We start from the raw sequence: 21,385 nt of genomic DNA on the forward strand, positions 1-21,385 counted from the left end.
TAAGGGCTGCACCCATGGCATATGGAGGCTCCCAGGCTAGGGGTAAAATCAGAGCTACAGCTGCAGGCCTACACCACAGCCACAGCAATTCACAAGCTGAGCCTCCTCTGCAATCTACACCACAGCCACAGCAATGCAGGATCCAAGCTGAGTCTGCAACCTACACTACAACTCATGGCACATCAGATCCTTAACCCACTGAGTGAGGCCAGGGATCAAACCAGCAACCTCATGGTTACTAGTTGGATTCATTTCCACTGAGCCATGACGGGATCTCCCATTTTGTTATTTTAAGACTTCTTTATTGTGCATGTTTTAAATTTATAGATTAATTTAGAGGCATTGGCACTGTTATTGTATAATAGCAAGGTAATCAAAATATGTATTTCTAATATTACTAGAAATAGTTCTAATTTTTTAATCATTGAACATGATGCTATTAAGGTAGGTTTTATATCACATATATGTATATGTATGTTTATATATAAATATAATCTCGAGCGTGTGTTACTTTGAATCAATATTGTATGTTAAATGCCTTTTTGGCATCCATCGAGAAGGTCAAATACTATTTTACCATTGATATATTAATTCCAGTATTGAATTATCCTTTTGTTTTTTGATGAATCTTTCTCTTAATAGAAATTTTTCTCTTAAATTCTATTTGATAGCATTTTATTTAGAATTTGGGTATAATATTCACAGGTGACATTAGTCTGTAGTTTTCTTTATGCATCTCATCTCTTTCAGCTTTTGGCATCAGCTTTATGCTGGCTTCATAAAAAGAATTTGGATGGGTTTCTTCTTTCTCTGTGTTCCAGAATTGTGAAAATAGCAGAGGAATTACCATGTTAAAATTTTAGAAGCATGACCCATGATGCCATTGAGACTTTTAACTTATATGCAAGGGTAGGGTGATGCTTATGAGTGGGAATTTTCTCTCCTTACTCCAGGGCTTTAGGTCAGTTTAGACTTTCTCTTCATTTTTCGTCTATTTTAGCAATTTGATTTCTTACTTGTTTCAGAAAATCATCTTATTCAAAACTGTACAAAGTTGTGCAAAATAATTTTCTAAAGTGTATAATAAGAATTTTTTTTTAAAGATGATAAATCACTCTTGGAGTTCCTGTCGTGACTCAGTGGTTAATGAATCCGACTAGGAACCATGAGGTTGCCGGTTCGATCCCTGGCCTTGCTCAGTGGGTTAAGGATCTGGCATTGCCGTGAGCTGTGGTGTAGGTTGCAGATTCGGCTCGGATCCCACGTTGCTGTGGCTCTGGCGTAGGCCAGCGGCTACAGTTCCGATTAGACCCCTAGCCTGGGAACCTCCATATGCCGCGGGAGCGGCACTAGAAAAGGCAAAAAGACAAAAAAAAAAAAAAAAAAAAAAAAAAAAAGATGATAAATCACTCTAAATCCCACCATCTAACTAGTGTCAATAGTGGCGGAATATTATTTCATCATCTCCTTGTGAATATCTACAGATAAAAGATGGATTAATTAGATGGCAGAAATAATTTTGTAAGAAATGCATCTTATCTCACATGCACTATTAAAATAAAATATTAAGTATAATATAAAATATTAATTTTAGTTGAATTTAATAGGATAAAAAATTGAAGGGAAACTGAAAGAATTATAGAATTTAAATAATTATTTCTTTACTGTTGGAGATATTAGTTATAAAGGTTCTTTCAAGATAAGAAAGGGGTGGGAGTTCCCTTTGTGGCTCAGCGGTCAACGAACCCCACTAGGATCCATGAGGATGTGGGTTCGATTGCAAGCCTCACTCAGTGGGTTAAGGATCTGGCATTGCCATAAGCTGTGGTGTAGGTTACAGGCATGACTCAGGTCCCACGTTGCTGTGGCTGTGGCTGTGGCTGTGGCTGGCAGCCTTAGCTCCAATTTGACCCCTAACCTGGGAACTTCCATGCGCTGCAGGTACGGCCCTAAAAAGCAATAAATAAATAAATAAGAAAGGGGATTTAAAAGTCACTACAAAGTTGGAATAATTATTATTTTACTAAATTGTTCACATGTAGGGTAGTGAAAATGGACTCTCAGATATGAATAATAAGGTGATTAAATCTCATCCCATTTTTCCTTGCCCTACCTTATAATTTTTGTTGCTGATATTTTTTCCTTTTTTTTAAAGTGTTATTACTTTTGCATTTTGACCTGCAGCCACAACTCGCTCAGATATTCAGTTTAAATCCAGTATTTATGTGAATTAGCTGCTTTCACTGTTTTCCCCCTTCACTTTCTATATTCCTGAGTTTTTTCTTTCTTTCTTTTTTTTTTTTTCTGCTTGACTGAATTTCACTGTCACAGATTTATTTTCCAGAAGGAGTCATGGGGCTTTATTCTCTGAAGTTTTAAATTTTGGAATTGTCTGTTGCCTTTTTATTTGAAAACAAATTGAGTGGGTATAAGATTTTGTGACCCATTTTCTTTTAAAATGTTGCATTTTAATTATTAAATAGCTTCATAGTATTTATTAAACGAGTGTCAAGGAATGGTCATTTATTCTCAATTTTCTGTTACTATGGTAAGTGTATTAGCATAAGCAGATTAAGTGGAATTTCTGGATCAAAGTGTATATGCACATTAAGTTTTTGTTTGGAAACATGCTAAACTTTTCAGAGAGATTATTTAATATATACTCCTATCAAGAATGCATGAGGGTCATCTTATTTCCATCATCATAAACAGTGGATTTTATTAATTCCTTGACTATATGCCAATTTGTTTGACAAAAAGATATTTTCCTCATATTTTAAATTCTGTTTCTTAGTAAAGTTTAACCTAATTTTGTGCATTTATTAGCCAATTTGGGCTAATCAATTTCTTATGAACTGCCTTTTAAAGACCTTTACTATTTTCCATTAAGATTTGAAAGAACATTTTGGTTTTTTGGTTTTATGGCCACATCCAAGGCATATGGAAGTTCCCAGGCCAGGGATTGAATCCAAAGTGTAGCTGTGACCTATGCTGAGGTGTGGCAACACCGAATCCTTTAACCTACTCTATCACTCTACCAGGTTGGGGAGCAAACTCAGGTGTCTGTAGAGACCCGAGCTGATGCAGTCAGGTTCTTAACCCACTGTGCCACAGTGGGAACTCCTGAAAGAACATTTTAGACATTATGGCTATTTGCTCTTTTCATATACGTTAAAACTATTCCTTAGTTTGTCTTTAACTTTTTTCATGTGTTAAAGTGCTTAAGATCATCCATAGATGCTAAAACTATTAGATAAAATTTAATGAATATTAAATTTAATGATATTTAATAAAATATTTGCACCATCTTAAAGTATCTTGCCACAAATTACAAAAAGAACAGTAGTAACTTTATAGTGGAGAAAGTTGACAGTACCTTAAGCAAGGTATGAACATTAACATTGATAATAATGAGATGTTATTATTCTCCTGATACAGGGCACTAAGAGGAAAATAATATTTATGTGATATTCTTGCCAAACATACAAAACTTGAATTTAACAGTAAGAAAATATGCATAAGACCAAAATTAAGGGGCATTCTATTAAAAAATTAGCCTATATCCTTCAAAATAATCTAAAGAGGGATGGCAACTAAATGTATTATGTTATACTGGATTAAAATTTGGACCAGAAAAAAAAAGGCTATAAATGACATTATTGGGACAACTGGCAAAATCTGAATATAGAATGTAGATTGTATAACAAAACTGTATCCATGTTTAGCTTCTTAATCTTGATAATTGATATGTTTGTGAAGATAATGTTTTTGTACCTAGGAATATATACTGAAGTATTCAGGGATAAAGGCAACTCATTCTCAAATGGTTCAGAATGGTATGTATAGGTGGATGTGTATATATGTGCTGTGTATGTGTGTGTGGTGAAGGAGAGAGACAGAGAGGGAGAAAGACAGAGAGAAAGAGAGAGACAGAGACAGAAAGAATAATAATGCAAATGTAGCACAATGTTAATAATTGATGAATATGAGTGAAGGATATATGTAAGTTCCTTTGTATTCTTTTTGTGTGTGTGTGTCTTTTTAGGGCCACACTTAACAGCATATGGAAGTTCCCAGGCTAGGAGTCAAATCAGAGCTGCAGCTACCAGCCTACGCCACAGCCACAGCAACAAGGGAGCCGAGCCACATCTGTGACCTGTGCCACAGCTCGCCACAGTGCCAGATCCTTAACCCACTAAGCAAGGCCAGGGATTAAACCCATATCCTCGTGGATACTAGCCAGGTTCACAACCTGCTGAGCCACAGTGGGAGCTCCTCCTTTGTATTCTTGTAGGTTAGAAATTATTTCAAAATAAAATGCTATTCTTTCCACACCAAAAAATGTATAAAGTGAAATTGTACCAATCATTTTCTTTGTAGTTTTTTGTTTCATGCCATGCTTGGAAAAACCTTTATCTGAAAATCATAAGAATAGTCACTGATTGTTTTCTTTTTATGGTTTCATTTATTTATGTTGAAATCTTTGGTCTATCTGGAATTTTGGTATGGAAGCAGGAAAATAACCCAGATTTTTTTCTCCCAAATGTATAACCAATTTTCCCCACAGCATTTATTGAATAATTAATCTTTCCTCACTGATGTCAAAGGATATGCTTATCATATATATATCCCATATGTGTATATATATTACATGAGGTAAATATTATATATCTTACATATATATTCCGTATATGTAATATCTCTTGATATAGCCTGATTTGTGTCCCTTCAATGGGTTCATTTGTGTGTTTCTCTGTATTTATTTACCCCTCCTCCATAATTTTTCTGTATTTATTCTTCCAGAAGAATTTCAGAACACTTTACTTGGGGATTATTTGATTTCAGATTTCATACAAACCAATTCAAGAGGGTTAACTGAGTGTATACAAGACTTTTCATGCAATTGGAGTAAAAGAGGAACAGCCAGCCTCAGTAAGGGTGAATAAGCAAGAAGGACCTAGGGAAAACACTTGGCAGAAATAATTTGACTGTCACACTAGCCCTCTGCCACAGCTATTACAAGACTTACTCTCACTACCAGCTTTAAAGTCTATCAGTTCTTGGGAGAAATAATTGAACTGGTTACTGGTCAATCAATGAATTTTTTTCTCCATGATTCAGGTACGTGTAAACGTTGCTGGTGACCATTTCTTTGAGGGGAAATTTCTCAGAAAATGCCTACGTGAGTTTGGCAGACATCCTAAATAATGCCTAGTAAAAACTTTGTAATCATGAATCTTTCAATCTACGAACAATGAAGTTCTTTCCATTTATTCAAATATCTTCTTGTGATCTTTCACAGAGTTTTTTAGCTTTTTCTTTTTTCTTTTTTCTTTTTTTATTACTCAATGAATTTATTACATTTGTAGTTGTGCAATGATCATCCCAATCCAATTTTGTAGGATTTCCATCCCACAACCTCAGCGCATCCCCCCACCCCTGAGTTTTTTACCTATTTAAAAAAATATATTGTCCCTAAAATAATATGTATTCAGGAAAGTAATTGTTTTTTATGTTTAATTTTAAACATCTACTTCATTGAATTTTCTGATCATTTCTAATTGTCATTTATTTCTCTTGAGTTTATTCGGCATAGGATTGTGTTATCTGCAAAGAAAGATCATTTTGTTGTCTTTATTTATATTTTTATATTTTATACTCTTTTAGAGTTCTAACATCTCTATTATGATAAGAAAGAAACTAAGAAGCTTATTTTCATTTTGCTAGCCAAGAAAAGGACAGACTAATTACGTTACATTTTGGTACATCTAACAAAAACATGAAGCAATATAATTAAATTTCTTAATGAACTTAATTGGAAATGATATACTCAACCAACAAACCAATTATCAGTTCATCCAGCCGTCCATCCATCCAGTCATTTCAGCCTACCAGCCAGCTAGTGAGGCAATGAATGTTAACTGATTCCTTTTTTTATACCATGGATCCTTGTGAATAAAATGAGAAAGACACAGTCCCTGCCTTCAAAGATTTTAGACAGAAAAACAAACACAAAAGCAAGCAATTATAGGAGTTCCTTGGTGGCTCAGCAGGTTAAGGATCCAGCATGGTCACTGCTATGGCTCAGGTCACTGCTCTGGTGACGGTGTGATACCTGGCCCAGGAACTTTGGCCAGGCCAAAAATTAAAATGGATGCATAATTAAGCTAAAAGCAAGCAATTATAGTAATGTATAAGGCAGAGCACATGGTGTTAACAGAAGAACATAAAAAGGGGACATCTAAACCAGTCAAGCAAGGCTGCTGGAGGTGGGTGACATCTGAAAAGATTTCTGAGGAGATTGAATGGAAGAAGAGTCACACTTCAATAAATGCCTTATGCCATTGAGTTGCTTTGAAATTCTTAGGTGCAAACAAGTCAGTGTTTTTAGTCATTACCCATTCTGAAATTTTCATGAGTCTCAAGATTTTCAATTTTCCTTTGCAGCTCAAGGGGCCAGTGGCACTCTGGGGAACCCAACTCTGGATACAAGTCTACTTGAGGAGTTCTTGGGTAATGACTTCGATTTGGGGGCCTTGTAAGTAATGAGAGCACTGCTCTCCACTTGGTATTTTAAAACCTGTAAAATAATTAAATGAACTGGGCGGTGCTTCCTCCTTTTCTATTTTCCAGGAGGACTTAACTACAGTTGGTATTTTTTTCTTCTATAAATCTTTGGCAGATTTCACCATTGAAGCCAGTGAAAGACCTGGACATTTTTTTCTTACTATTACAAAAAGTAAGAAACTTTTCAATTCAATATCTTTTTTTCCCTTTTCAGAATCTCAATGCTTATCTACTCCAAATGCAATAGTTCGTATCTACTAACCCCAAATTCCCAGTCCATCCCACTCCATCCTCTTCCCCCTTTGCAACCACAAATCTGTTCTCCAGGTCCATGAATTTGTTTCTTTTCTGTAGATAGGTTCATTTGTGCCATTTACTAGATTCCAGATATATGTGATATCATATGGTATTTGTCTTTCTCTTTCTGACTTTTCTTAGTATGAGAGTCTCTATTTCCAACCATGTTGCTGCAAATGGCATTATTTTGTTCTTTTTATGGCCAAGTAGTATTCCATTATATATAAATACCACATCTTAATCCATTCATCTGTCAATGGACATTTAAGTTGTTTCCATGTCTTGGCTATTGTGAATACTGCTCAATGAACATAGGGTGCATGTATCTTTTTCAGTAAAAGTTCTGTCTGGATATATGCCCAGGAGTGGGATTGCTGAGTTATATTTAATTTTCTGAGGTATCTCCATACTGTTTTCCATGGTGGTCACACCAATCTACATTCCCACCAACAGTGAAAGAGGATACCCTTTTTGACACACCCTCTCCAACATTTGTCATTTGTGGACTTGTTGATAATGATCATTCTAACTGGTGTGAGATGGTACTTTATTGTTGTTTTGATTTGAATTTCTCTAATAATTAGTGGTGTTGGGCATTTTTTCATGTGCCTGTTGGCCATCTGTATATCTTCTTTGGAGAAATGTCTATTCAGGTCTTCTGCCCATTTTTCAGTTGGGTTGTTGGTTTTTTTTGCTATTGAGTTGTATAAGTTGTTTGTATATTTTAGAGATTAAGTTGCATCATTTGAAACTATTTTCTACCATTCCATAGGTTGTCTTTTTTTTTTTTTTTTTAATGGTTTCCTTTGCTGTGCAAAAGCTTGTCAGTTTGATTAGGTCCCATTGGTTTATTGTTGTTTTTATATTTGTTGCCTTGGGAGACGACCTAAGAAAACCTTTGTATGGTTGATTTCAGAGAATGTTTTGCCTGTGTTCTCTTTAATAGATATGGGGTTATTCAGGTTATCAGTTAGTAGTTATCAGCTTAGAAAGTTTATATCTTTCAATGAATTAATCCATTTCATCTTAGTTGTGGAATTTACTGGCATCAAATTGTTCATCATATTTTCTTATTATAGTTTAATGTCTGTAGAATCTATAGTGAGGATCCTTTTGTCATTCTTGATATCAGTAATTCATGGTCTTTTTTTTTTTTCCTTGATCAATCTGCAAGAGGTTTATCAGTTTTCTTAAACTTTTAAAGAACCAGCCTTTGGTTAGATTTACATTGTTAATTGTTTTCCTGTTTTCTATGTCAAGTGTCATTTCTTTCTTTATTTATTTTTATTTATTTATTTATTTATTTTTTGCTTTTAGGGCCACACCCAAGGCATATGGAGATTCCCAGGCTAGGAGTCCAATTGGAGCTACAGCTGCTGGCCTAACCATAGCCACAGCAATGCAGAATCCAAACCACATCTGCAACCTATACCACAGCTCCAGGCAACACTGGATCCTTAACCCACTGAGTGAGGCCAGGGATTGAACCCACATCCTCATGGATGCTAGTCGGTTCACTAACTGCTGAGCCATGATGGGAACTCCTGTTTTTTTCTTATGTATGGTTTTGTGAATTTTGATAAATTCATAGAGTTGTGTAACTACTACCATGATTGCCATACACAATGGTTCCTTTACCTGAAACATTTCCCCAATGTTTTTACTTTGTGGTCAAACCCACCATGTACCCCTAACCTCTGGTGACCATTGATCTTATATCTGTCCCTATAGTTTTGCTTTTTCTGGAATGTCGCACAAATGAAGCATTCAGTTACATAACATTATGAGTCCAGTTTCTTTCACTAAGCATTCAAGAACATTTGGATTATTCCCAGTTTAGGCAATTAGCAATTGCTTCTATAAAATATTCAAGTCCAGGTTTTTGTGTGATCAAGAGTTTTTTCTAGGGTAATATTTTGGATAAAGTCTGTTGGGTCATGTTGAAAGTGGAAACTTAACATTATAAAAATTGCTAAATTTTCTAGAGTGGCCATACCATTTTGCATTACCATTAGCAATGTATGAGACAACCCATTGCTTTTCTTCATAGCTAGTTCTTGGAATTATCAGCTTTTTAAAATGTTATTCTTGTCATTCTAATAGGTTTATAGTGGTATCTTTTTTTTTTTTTTTTTTTTTTTGGCTGCACCACATCATGGGGAAGTTCCAGGGCCAGGAATTGAACCCACACTGAAGTTGTGACCTGTGCCACAACTGCGGCAATGCTGGATCTTTAATCCTCTGCACCACAAGGGGGAACTTCCTCATTTTGTTTCAATTTGCATTTTCCTTTTATCAAATAATATTGAGCTTCATTTCATGTACCTGTTTGCCACAAACATTTTCTTTGGTGAATTGTTTGTTCAAATTTTTTGTTCATTAAAAATATTAGAGTTTAGAGAATTCTTTAAATATTCTGGGTATAAGAGCTTTTTTTGGATACGTGATTTACGAATACATTCTCCCAGTTTAAACCTATGTTTTCATTCTCTTAACAATGTCTTTTCCAGAGCAAAAGTTTAAATTTTAATGATAGATCAAAATTTTCTTTTGTTGTTTGTGCTTTATATCTAAGAAATATAGATCTTGCCTAATTTAAGTTCCTAAATATTTTCTTTTGTTTTCTTCTAAAAGCTTTACTTGTACATTTAAGTCTGTGGTCCATTTTTAAATATTTTCATATAAATTTTGAGATGTTAGTCTTTGTGTATAGATGTCCAGTTACTTTCAGAATCCCTTGTTGTATAACCTTTTGCTAATGAATTGTCTTTACACTTATAAAAATCAATTGACCATATTTGTGTGGATCCATACCTAGACTCTTTATTCTGTTCCATTGATCTATGTATCTATTATTTTGTCAGTACCACATTATGTTGATTACTGTGCTTTTATCCTGAGTCTTAAAACCATATAGTGTATGTTCTCCGAATGTGTCTTCTTTTTCAAGACTGTTTTGGTTCCTTTGACTTCTCACATAAATATTAAAATCAGCTTGTTTCTAGCTATACCATCCTACTGGGATGTAGATTAGAATTATATTAAGCCTAAAGATCCATTTGGGGAAAATCAACATCCAATCCATGAACATAGTATATTTCTCTATTTATTGAGGCCTTATTTGCTTTCTTTCATCAATGTTTTATAGCTTTAGCACACCAATCTTGTATGTGTTTTGTTTAGAGCCATACCTAAACACTTAATGTTTTTCTTTGAGTTGTTGGTATTTATTACCCTACAAAGAGTGGTTTAACACTGCTTATAGTGGTCTACAAATATTTAAATATATTTTGAATATTGATTTCCAATTATTCATTGCCAATATATAGAACTTTCATTAATTTTTATATATTGGGCTTGGGTCCTGCAATCCTAATGAAGCTATTTATTAGTTTAAGAGCTTTTCATGGATTTCTTGGGATTTCATATCTTGACAATCATGTCTTCAAATTGGGACAATTGTATGTCTTTCTTTCAAAACTGTATGCCTTTGAATATGTCTTTCTTGTCTTATTGAGCAAGGTAGGACTTTGACTGTGATGCTGAATAGGGAAATAGAAAGATCAGACATCCTTGCTCCTAATCTTAAAGGGCAATCATTTAGTTTTTTATGATTAAGTGTGATGTAGCTGTAAGTTTTTTTTTGCAATGTTCTTTATTAGCTCAAGGAAATACTCTTCAACTCCTAGTTTGCTGAGAATTTTTATCATGAATGGATCTTAAATTTTCTCAAATGTTATTTCTGTATTTATTAATATGAGTATGTATTTGTTTCCCCTGAATATTAATATGGTGGATCACTTTGCTTAATTTTTGAATATTGAACTAACTTTGTATTCCTGTATTATCTTTTTATGTATTACTAGATTGAATTTGCTAAAATTACATTGAGGATTTTGCATCTATGTTCATGGGACTATTGGTCTCTGGTTTTCTTTTCTTTTTTAAAATTTAATTTTAATTAACTTATTTATCTTTTGGCTGTTCCTGCAGCATGGAAAAGTTCCCAGGCTAGGGATCAAAGCCACGCCACAGCAGCAACTAGAGCCATAGCAGTGACAAGGCTGGATCCTTAACCCACTGACTCACCAGGGAACTCCCAGTTTTCCTTTCTTATACTGTATATTTCTGGTTTTGGTAGCAGGATAATTATAGACTTCTAAAATTAATTGGGAAATGTTTTTTCCTCTTAAATTCCCTGGGTGAGATTGTGTGGAATTGGATTAATTTTTACTTAAATATTTGATAGAATTCACCAGTAAAAACTCCTGTGCCTGCAGCTTTCTTTGTTAGAAGACTATGAATTAAATGTATTCAGTAAATTCAGGACTATTTATGTTATCTCTTTCTGCTTAAATGAGCTTTTGTAGCTTGTTTCTCCCCTCCCCCCACCAAATAATTCCATTTCATTGTCAAATTTATGGACATAGAGGTGTTCATAGTATTTATCCTTTCACAGGCTCTGAGGAGTCTGTATTGATATTCCCTCTATGGTTATTTATACTGGTAATATCTTTCCCTCTCTTTTTTTGATCAATCTGTATAGATGTTTATTAATTTTGTTGATCTTTTCAAATAAATGGCTTTTGATTTCATAGATTTTCTCTATTGTGTCTGTTTCCAATGTCACTGATTTCTTTTTTTTTTCTTTTTTTTTTTTTTTGGTTATTTTAGGGCCACACTTATAGCATGTGGAGGTTCCCAGACTGGGGATTAAATCGTAGCTATAGCTGCCAGCCTACACCACAGCCACAGCAATGCCAGATCCAAACTGTATCCTTAACCTACTGAGTGAGGCCAGGAATTGAACCTGAATCCTTATGGATACTAGTCAGACTCCTTTCTGATACGCTACAATGGGAACTCCTGATTTCTACTCTTTTTCTCCCCCTTCTGCTTGCTTTGGATTTAGTTTGCTCTTATTTGTTTAGTTTCTTAGGGTGAAAGAATAGTTCTTGATTTGAGACCATTCTTTCTGCTCTAATTTATTATCATTCAGTGCTATACATTTTCCTCTCTATATGGCTTTAGCTGCCTTTCTCAGTTTTGATATGCTATATTTTATTTTCTTTCAGCTCAAAGTATTTCCTCATTTTTCTTCAGACATCTTCTTTAACTTATGGATTGCTAAAATTGGATTGTTTAATTTTCAAATATTTTGGAATTTTCCATATATTTTTCTATTACTCATTTCTAGTTTAATCCATTATGCACAGAGAATATACTCTATATAATTCTAATTCTATTAATTCTATCAAATTCTGAGATTTGCTTTATGATCCAGACAGGATATGGTCTATCTTGGTGAATGTTCTATGTTCACTTGAAAAGAATGTGCCTTCTGCTGTTGTTGGGTCAAGTGTTCTATAAATGCTAATCAGGTCAAGTTGGTTAACATTGCTGTTCATGTCTTCTATAGCTTTGCTGATTTTTGTCTACTCTTTTATCTAGAGGAATGCTAAAGTCCTCAAGAATGATCGTGGATTTAGAGTTCTCAGTTAAGTTCTTTGTTTTCTCAACACTATCTGCTGTCTTCTGACCTTCATGGTTTCTGATGAGAAGTAGGCAGTTATTTGAATTGTTCCCTTGTATATAATATGTCATTTTTCTCCACCAGCAAGATATTGTTTTATTTTAGGTTTCCAGCCATTTATTATAATATGACTGGACATGAGCATGGTTTTCTTTGAGATTATATTGTTTGGGATTTCCTCAGCTTTTTGAACCTATGAATTTTTGTTTTTCACTACATCTAGGAAGTTTTTAGCCATTATTTCTTCATACATATGTTTCTGTACCAGTGTTTTTCTTTCCTCTATCTAGAACGCCAATGATACAAATGTTAGACCATTGATGTTCTACACAGATTCCTGAGACTCAGTTGATTTTTTCAACTTTTTTCTCTCTGTTGTTTATATCCAATAATTTCTATTGATTTGTCTTTAAGTTCACTAACCCTCCTTGTTACTGAGCCCATTCCAAAATTCCAGTAAATGCCCCTCCACCTCCCCTCCATGAAAGAGGGAGTGTAAAACCAGATCCGAGCCTTAGTAGTAACAGGGCAAACTGTTTGCAGGTATTTCCGGGACCTGCTCTTTGCCAACAAAAACATCATTGCCAAAATGACTGTGGTAAGAAGGGAAACTCAACATTTTGCAAGCTAGTTAAACACACACACACAAGTGGTGGGTTGCCACATTTCTGAGCCCACACTCTGAGCTGGCTGTTCTGCTCCAGGCGCTGCATGAACTGAACCCAGACATTAATTGCCCTTGTGCTTACTTTCATATTCCTTCCAACCCATCCAAGTAGCTGCCATGAATTCCTATGAGAAGGGTGTACAATGGATATCTTTACCATCTCTGGTCAGCAAACTGTCAGGAGTTGTCTACTTTCTTTCAACTATATGACTTTTCCTTAAGAAGAGGTAGAGCTGATTCCATCAACATTCTGGTTAATCATCTGGATCAGTTTTATAACTAGCAGGAAGAACTTTAGCTGTTTGCAAGGAAAAGTGAACAGGTTTTATTGGAAGAGTTGTCTTTCTACCTTGGATTTGGAAATCTGTCATGTGATCTTTGTCTTCATGATAGTAATTGTCCTTCCTGCAAGACCAGAGATATCTCCCTATAGGTGATTGCTATTGAGATTCTGACATGGTTTGCCAGGTCACATTCTACCTTTGGAAGTGGGTAGGTGGAGTTCGTAAGAGAGGTAGAGGAGGGAGTTAATATTGTTGAGCATTTACTAAGTGTTAGGCATTGTTCTTTGTACTTTACATGTTCACTTATTTAATTACATATTTGATTTAAACATTTCATTCTCTTATCAACTGTGCCAAATAGGCACAATATTATACATATTTTACAGATGAGGAGGCTGAGGTGCAAAGAGGTTAAGCAGCTCTTCCTAGGTCAATACGTGGCAAAGCTGGGATTGAAATGTGTCCAGCTCTAGAACACCTGCCCTTTCTTCTACATGAAGCTTTTAGATTAATGATATTTTAAGGGATATTTTAGAGGAATGTGACCTTCAGAGAAATACTTTCATGTGTCTAAAATTATCTGCCAAAAGGTATGACTCAGAATGAATCCCGAGCCAAAGTTTGCAAAGATTGTCAGGGTTCATCCCTGTTAAAGTAAAGTCCTATGATCTGATAACCTGCCATGGCTTGATAAAAACTGCTCAGGTGCATGCAGTTAAGTGGAGCTGCAATAAAAATATGAGTGAGAACAAGGAGAAACAGGCCCAATCTGTGACATGAAGTTGGGCTGGTCTAGTGATCATTGCATCGGTACAACCTATTCGAATATTCCAAGTGTTGACTATTTCTAAATATCAGACTCTCTTTTTGCAGGTTAGTTGCATTCCTCACAACATCCCTAGGATGCAGATCTTCTTGCCTGGGCTCACAGCTAATAGGTAGTAGATATAGAATTCAAACATGATTTTACTACAAACCCTGAGGGGTTTGTTTGTTTGTTTTCCTTAAAAAAAAATCAATGACAAACTCAAGCAATTTAAGAAGCCATTAAGACATAAAATTTTCAGGAGCAAATTTGAACCTCATAGGCAGGTTTTCAAATCTTAAATATAGTTAAGATGGAATTATTGGCTCTGAAAAACAGATGCCCCTACATGTGCTACAGACAACTAGTCCAATGAGATGCTGTGGGAAAAAAGTAAAAGTTCCATGATCAATGACAAACTTGTGGGACTTCCCGTGTGGCTCACAACATAACTACTTGGTGTTGCTTTGACAGTGGCTGTGGCTTAACCCCTAGCCCGGGAATTTCCATATGCTGCAGGTGTGGCCACTCGTATTTAAATAATAATAATAATAATAATAATAAACTTGTGACTCACTGGCTTAAACAATATTAGACGAACTTTACTGCAGAACTTCTCAGAGCTTTTGATGTGCTACTATGCAACTGGGAAAGGAAAATAATACGCAATGTTCCTCAAATTTACGTGGCCATGGACTCCTTTGGAGAGGCATGTGTCCATGTATGAGCATTGGGATATGCTGCTCAGAATAGTCTCACCTTTCTCTGTGAATCTAGTTGGTATGTTGAGCTGGGGGCAGTTCCGTCAGGATGGAAAGATTTCTGGAAATTGCCCTTAACCCTTTTTTCCTTGTATGATGGAATCCAGGGCATCTATCTGCCCAGGGGGAGCAGAAGCAGGCTGAAGTCCTCTCTAGTTCCCTGGCTTAGCCAGCCAGTTACCTACTAGGCACATAGGTGAGCTGTAGTGGTTGCACACTGGGAAATGTCCAGATATAGAGTGCTGCTTGGGGGGCAGGAGGCAAGAGATTTTGGGGACAGCAGTATAAATCCCTGCAGTAGCAGCAATAAAGGATGAAGAGAGAGAGTGTGCAAGAGGGAGGGGGGGGAGGGAGTGGAAGAAGGAAGGTTCTGGAAAAATGATAAGTGAATCTTCAAGACAGGCTTTGTTTCCTTCAAAAATGCCTGGAAGTTCATGTGCGTCTTTCCTTTACTCAACGTGTGGGCCAAGTTGTAGCAACATCAGCATCACCTGGGACCGAGGAATGTAGTATCTCAGGCTCCACCCCCCCACCAAATGCTGAATCAGAATCTGCCTTTATAACAGGATCCCTGTGGGATTCACGTGCACATTGCAGCCTGAGAGGGTCACGTGAACATGCTTCCTTCCCCACCGCCCCCGGAGACCCAAACCAAGTAATACGGTTTGGTTGGAGTAAGTGTGTTCAGTGGGAATAGATAGCAGACCAAGTTTTAGGCTGGCTCTGAGGTTCTGCCGATGAGGTAAAAGGGAACTAGCTGAGAGTATTGAGGTGACACCCAATCACAGGGTTTTTGTTTTCTTTTTTTTTCTTTTTATTTTATTACATGAATTTTATTACATTTATAGTTGTACAATGATCATCACAATCCAATTTTATAGGATTCCATCCCAAACCCACAGCCCATCCCCCCACCCCTAACCTGTCTCCTTTGGAGACCATAAGTTTTTCAAAGTCTATGAGTCAGTATTTGTTATGCAAAGAAATTCATTGTGTCCTTTTTTTTATATTCCACATGTAAGTGATAGCATATGATGTTGGTGACTCACTGACTAACTTCACTTAGCATGATAATTTCTAGGCCCATCCACGTTGCTGCAAATGCCATTAGTCTTTCCTTTTAATGGCTGAGTAATATTCCATTGTGTTATTCCACTCCTCTGTTATTTTTTTTCTTCTTAGGGCCGCACCTGAGGCATGTGGAAGTTCCTGGGCTAGGGGTTGAATCATAGCTGCAGCTACTGGCCTACACCACAGCCACAGCAAGTGGGATCCTTAACACACGGAACAAGACCAGGGATTGAATCCACATCCTCATGGATCCAAGTTAGGTTCTTAACCCACTGAGGCGCAATGAGAACTCCCCAATCATAGGTTTGAATGGGTAACTTCATAGGAGAGAAACCTAGAGACATATTAGGTCCATGAGGAAATCAACTGCAGGTTTCACTTCGTTTCATTCTAATGGGTGAGCTTAAGCACCTGCTCTTCTGAGTTTCGCTTAGGACTTGGCTCATTGGTGTTGGATGGCAAAATGAGTTAGGTGTCAATGCCAGCTGCATGTTTTAGTTCTGCTGCCAGTAGAGTGGGGCTGATGAACTCTTTACTGTGACATTGTGAAAGAGAGTGAGATAGTTCATTGAGGTGAGCTTGTTAAAGGTTGAGTTCATTGACCAGTTTGATATCTGGGTTCAAAATGACACAGTAGGAAAAAAGTTCTGTTTAAGCATCCTGGACTAAAACAGTCCCAATGACTTCTCCATTCTAAAGATATTTGTAGAAAACGAAGTAACCTGCAGTAATTAATTTGATTAGGATAAATAAATATTTGTTTTGAAAACACAGAGTTCTTTAGAGCAACAACTCTCGTGATAGATCCTTGATACCAGCCTGGCTAGTTGCCCATGAATAATCTGGGGTAAGTTATTTAACTGCATCAGACGAGTTTCATTGCCTATGGAATAGGGGCAATAATAGTACCCTTTCAGAGGGTGATAGCATAGGTTCGATGAGGCAACACATGCAAACGGTTAGCTTGGTGCCTGGACCAGAGTAGGTCCTCCCTAAAAGTTGTCTCTTTTCAAAGCATCAGAGGAGAGGGTGGAAAAGGTCAGGGTCCTTACAGTTTGCCAAGTTGGGGCCGCAAAGTGGCATCTTGCTTTTCTTGCTTCCACTGCCCTGTCATGAAATCATTTTCTTCGCTGCTCTATCCACTGACGACATTTCTGCAAAGGACCTTTCCCACCCCAGCTTCTGGGTGGTGGACAGAAACCCTAACCAGGCTTGATCAAGTATTTATTGAGTGCCTACCACATGCAAGAGACACACACAGAGGACTAGGACATGCTCTTAATTGAATGTCCACATGGGAGGACATGAATCCTACATATGAAAAATTGGAGAAAATACTTGCAGTAATAATCATTTTTATCATTGGGTTATGGGGTACGGCAGTGAACAGAGCAGATGAAGTCCCTGTTTATAGTTTACCAAGGGCAGTATGATGGAAAGCAGTCTGCCCTGGCAGGGCACCCAGGCATGTTTCTTTGAGTTGGTGGCACGAGATGATAGTGATAAAAAGCAGGTTGGATTTTTTTTTTAAGTTTATTGAAGTATAGTTAATTTACAAGGTTGTGATAATTTCTGCTGGACAACAAAGAGACCCAGCCATACATATACACATATCCATTCTTTCTCAGATTCTTTTCCCACATAGATTATCACGGAATACTGGGTAGTGTTCTTTGGAAAGCAGACTAACGTTTTGTGGGTTTAAGTATTGTTTTTAAATTCTCAGCAGAGGAGTTCCCGTTGTGGAGCAGTGGAAATGAACCTGACTAGTATCCGTGAGGATGCCAGTTCAATCCCTGGCCTTGCTCAGTGGGTTAGGATCTTGCTTCACCATGAGCTGTGGTGTAGGTCGCAGACCCGGCTTGGATCCCACGTTGCTGGCCTCGCTCAGCGGGTTAAGTCTCCAGCATTGCTGTGAGCTGTGGTGTAGATCTCAGATGCAGCTCGGATCTGGCATTGCTGTGGCTGTGGTGCAGGCCAGCAGCTACAGCTCTGATTCGACCCCTAACCTGGGAACCTCCATATGCCACGGGTGCAGCCCTAAAAAGCAAAAATAAACAAATAAATAATTCTCCGCAGACGATGCATTTCCTTTTTGCCTGCTCCTGGGGAGAGCTGTTCCCATCCCTTCACTCTTGGTGCTCCATTGTTTTCATGTCACACTTAGTGGGAAGAGAAGAGCAATGGCATATAGTAAAATGAAGAAAAATGTGCATAAGGTAGGTGAGTAGAAATTGAGGGGTTGGGAGAGCTGCCATGTGGGTTGGTGGTCAGACAAGCCCTCTCTTGATATATGAGTTTATATACACAACATATTTGTGGCCACCTGTTAGGTAAACAAGCAGTAATTCATACTGATTAAGCAAGTAGTGACTCTATACCAGGCACCACGCTGAGCTGTGCAGTAGAGCTTCAGAGAAGGTATATACTTCATATGTGAAGGAACCTGAGAGGAGTCATTGGCACAAACTGGAGATTGGACTATTGAATGGTGAATAGTCCCAGCTGGTTGTTCACGTGAAGCCTATATTTTAATACTGTGAATGAGTCCTACCTGGTGTCTAGTAGTCATAAGCACATAATAGGCACTCAATAAATATTTGACCAAGCCTGCTTGCAATCTGAAGGAAATCCTGGCCGCTTAGGATACAGCATGCGGATGGCATGGATGTACTCACTTCAGATAGATGGAGAGAAAAATCTAACTCTATTTTGCACTCCTTTTAGTTTGCATGGCATTCGACCCCCAAGAGACCACACTTTGCCATTTATCCTCCAAAAAACACAAGCAAGTTCTGTGTCTGAGAGGAAGAGATTTAGAAGGCAAATTATTCATGTTTTTATCATCAGCTAGAATCTCTCGATTTTTAAACTGTTTCCTGCAGAAGGTAGACAGAGATGGCCCCTCAAGAAGTGACCATTGGGAGTTCCCGTCGTGGCGCAGTGGTGAATGAATCCGACTAGGAACCATGAGGGTGCGGGTTCGATCCCTGGCCTTGCTCAGTGGGTTAAGGATCCAGCATTGCTGTGAACTGTGATGTAGGTCACAGATGTGGCTTGGATCCTGCGTTGCTGTGGCTCTGGCGTAGGCCAGCAGCTATAGCTCTATAGCTCCGATTCAACCCCTAGCCTGGGAAACTCCATGTGCTGCACGAGTGGCCCTGAAAAGACCAAAAAAAAAAAAAAAAAAAAAAAAAAGAAGTGACCAGTGGTTCTGTCACTTTCTAGGTCTGCTTCATGACAATCCCTTCAGCAGAATAGGCAAATTCAGAGCACCGAAAGCCCAGAAGGATCTAATGTGCATTGCTGGCATTCCTGACATGGTGATTATGAGCAGGGAGGAATTAACAGCTTAGAAACTGTCTCAAACAACAGTGTTTTTCTTAAAGTTAATCATTGCCCATGCTTTTAACAATTTGCTTAGTTTTAAAGGTAACTATCATTAAATCTTCTCTCAAATTCTCTGAGAAGGAATGCAAAATTTCCCCCAGTATGTTAAAGTGCATTGAGCATGAAATGCAGTGACATCAAAGAAGTAGCTGAGTGAGTTTGGGACGGGAGACTTTTAGTAAGGAAGGCATGAACCATTAAAATCTTTGTTTTAAAACCACAAACCTCTGTGGCTGCCGCTCCACAAAGGAACCTATGGTTCTCCACAAGGACCTGCTGGGTAACCCAAGCACTCCCGTCTGTGATATGCCATACCGTATTTCTCGGGTGAATTGATGATTTGCTTGTGATTTTTCGTTTGCATTAACATTACTGAATTCAGTGGCGCCATTAATGTCGAGGAAAGGAGACAACTGCCTCGAACCTTGAATGCGGAGTTGTGAGATCACAGAGTTAGTCACAAGATTTAATTTGTAAATTTATAGGAGTGATACATATGCAGAATTTGAGAAGTCAAAAAGCGTTCTCTATACGGCTTATAATGCCAGCAATCTTTTGTTCCCCCCCCCCCCCCGCAACATACCCCAGTTTGGCTCCCCCAGAGGCAGATACGTTCCAACTCTTTTAAATGTTTCTGCCACTTTTTTTTTTTTTTTTTTTTTTTTTTTGGCTTTTTGCCTTTTCTTAAGCCGCTCCCACGGCATATGGAGGTTCCCAGGCGAGGGGTCTAATCGGAGCTGCAGCCACCAGCTCACACCAGAGGCACAGCAACACGGGATCCGAGCCTCATCTGCAACCCACACCACAGCCCATGGCAACGCTGGATCCTCTGTCCCACTGAGCAAGGCCAGGGATCGAACCCGCAACCCCGTGGTTCCTAGTCGGACTCATTAACCACTGCGCCACAACGGGAACTCCAGCTACTCTTTATCTAAATGATGTTTTTATATCGCTGTGCTTGCGTTATGCATTTTAAGAGCTTACTATCATCTTCTGGGAGACTTTAACTTTCTTATATCACATTCAACCCTTACTTCTACCTCCCTCCAGCTTCCCGAGACCATAAAATTGTATTAGAATATTTGGTTAGGCCAATATTCAGGGCTTACATTATTTTCCCTATGTGTTCACATGTAACTTACTGTCATTATTTTTTTTTTTGAATTTTTTTCTTGGCCTTGTTTTCACAGTGTGCTTGGCTTTGAGTGTATCTGTTATTAATTCTCTCCTCAAATTGTCTGAAGAGAGCTGCAAAATTTCTCTCAGTATTAAAACACGTTAGTTCCTTTTCTTCTTTAAAGACATCCCTCAGATGATCTGCGTCATTACCGACTTTTTTGTTCTGTCAGTTTGTTCTATCAATTGATGAGAAAGGGTGTTAAATCTCCAACTGTGATGGTACAATTATTTACTTCTCCCTTTAATTACGCCAATTTTTACTTCATGTATTTTCAAGCTCTGTTATCAGATTCATAAATGATCATGAATCCTATGCCTTCTTAATGAAAGGAGCTATTGTTATTATCATGGGGGTCATTTTTTTTTTTTTGTCTTTTTTTTTTCAGGGCCTCACTCATGGCATATGGAGGTTCCCAGGCTAGGGGTCAAATGGGAGCTGTAGCTGCTGGCCTATGACACAGCCACAGCAATGCCAGATCTGAGCCACAACTGCAGCCTACACCACAGCACACAGCAATGCCAAATCCTTAACCCACTGAGCAAGGCCAGGGATCGAACCCGTGTCCTCATGGATACTAGTCAGATTCATTTCCGCTGCACCACGATGGGAACTCATTTCTTTTTTCGTGTAGTTGATTTACAATATTTCAGGTGTACAGCAAAATGACTTAGTTATGCACATACACACACATATGTATTCTTTTTCAAATTGTTTTCCATTATAGGTTATTACAAGATATTTAGTGTAGTACCCTGTGCTATACAGAAGGTCCTTACTGATTATCTATTTTATGCATAGTAATGTGTATTAATCTCAAATTCCTCTTCCTC

General features: G+C 37.6%; 1 protein-coding gene across 1 annotated transcript in view; it reads left to right on the forward strand.

The window, feature by feature from the left end:
* Positions 1-21,385, forward strand: part of MYRFL (myelin regulatory factor-like) — a 150,646-nt gene that overhangs the window by 41,632 nt on the left and 87,629 nt on the right. The window contains exon 2 of the mRNA XM_021091985.1: positions 6,448-6,538. Within this exon, the coding sequence (XP_020947644.1) occupies positions 6,448-6,538 (91 nt within the window). The remainder of the gene's footprint in view (positions 1-6,447; positions 6,539-21,385) is intronic.

Source organism: Sus scrofa, chromosome 5 (genome assembly GCF_000003025.6).
Source record: "Sus scrofa isolate TJ Tabasco breed Duroc chromosome 5, Sscrofa11.1, whole genome shotgun sequence".
NCBI classification, from domain to species: domain Eukaryota; kingdom Metazoa; phylum Chordata; class Mammalia; order Artiodactyla; family Suidae; genus Sus; species Sus scrofa.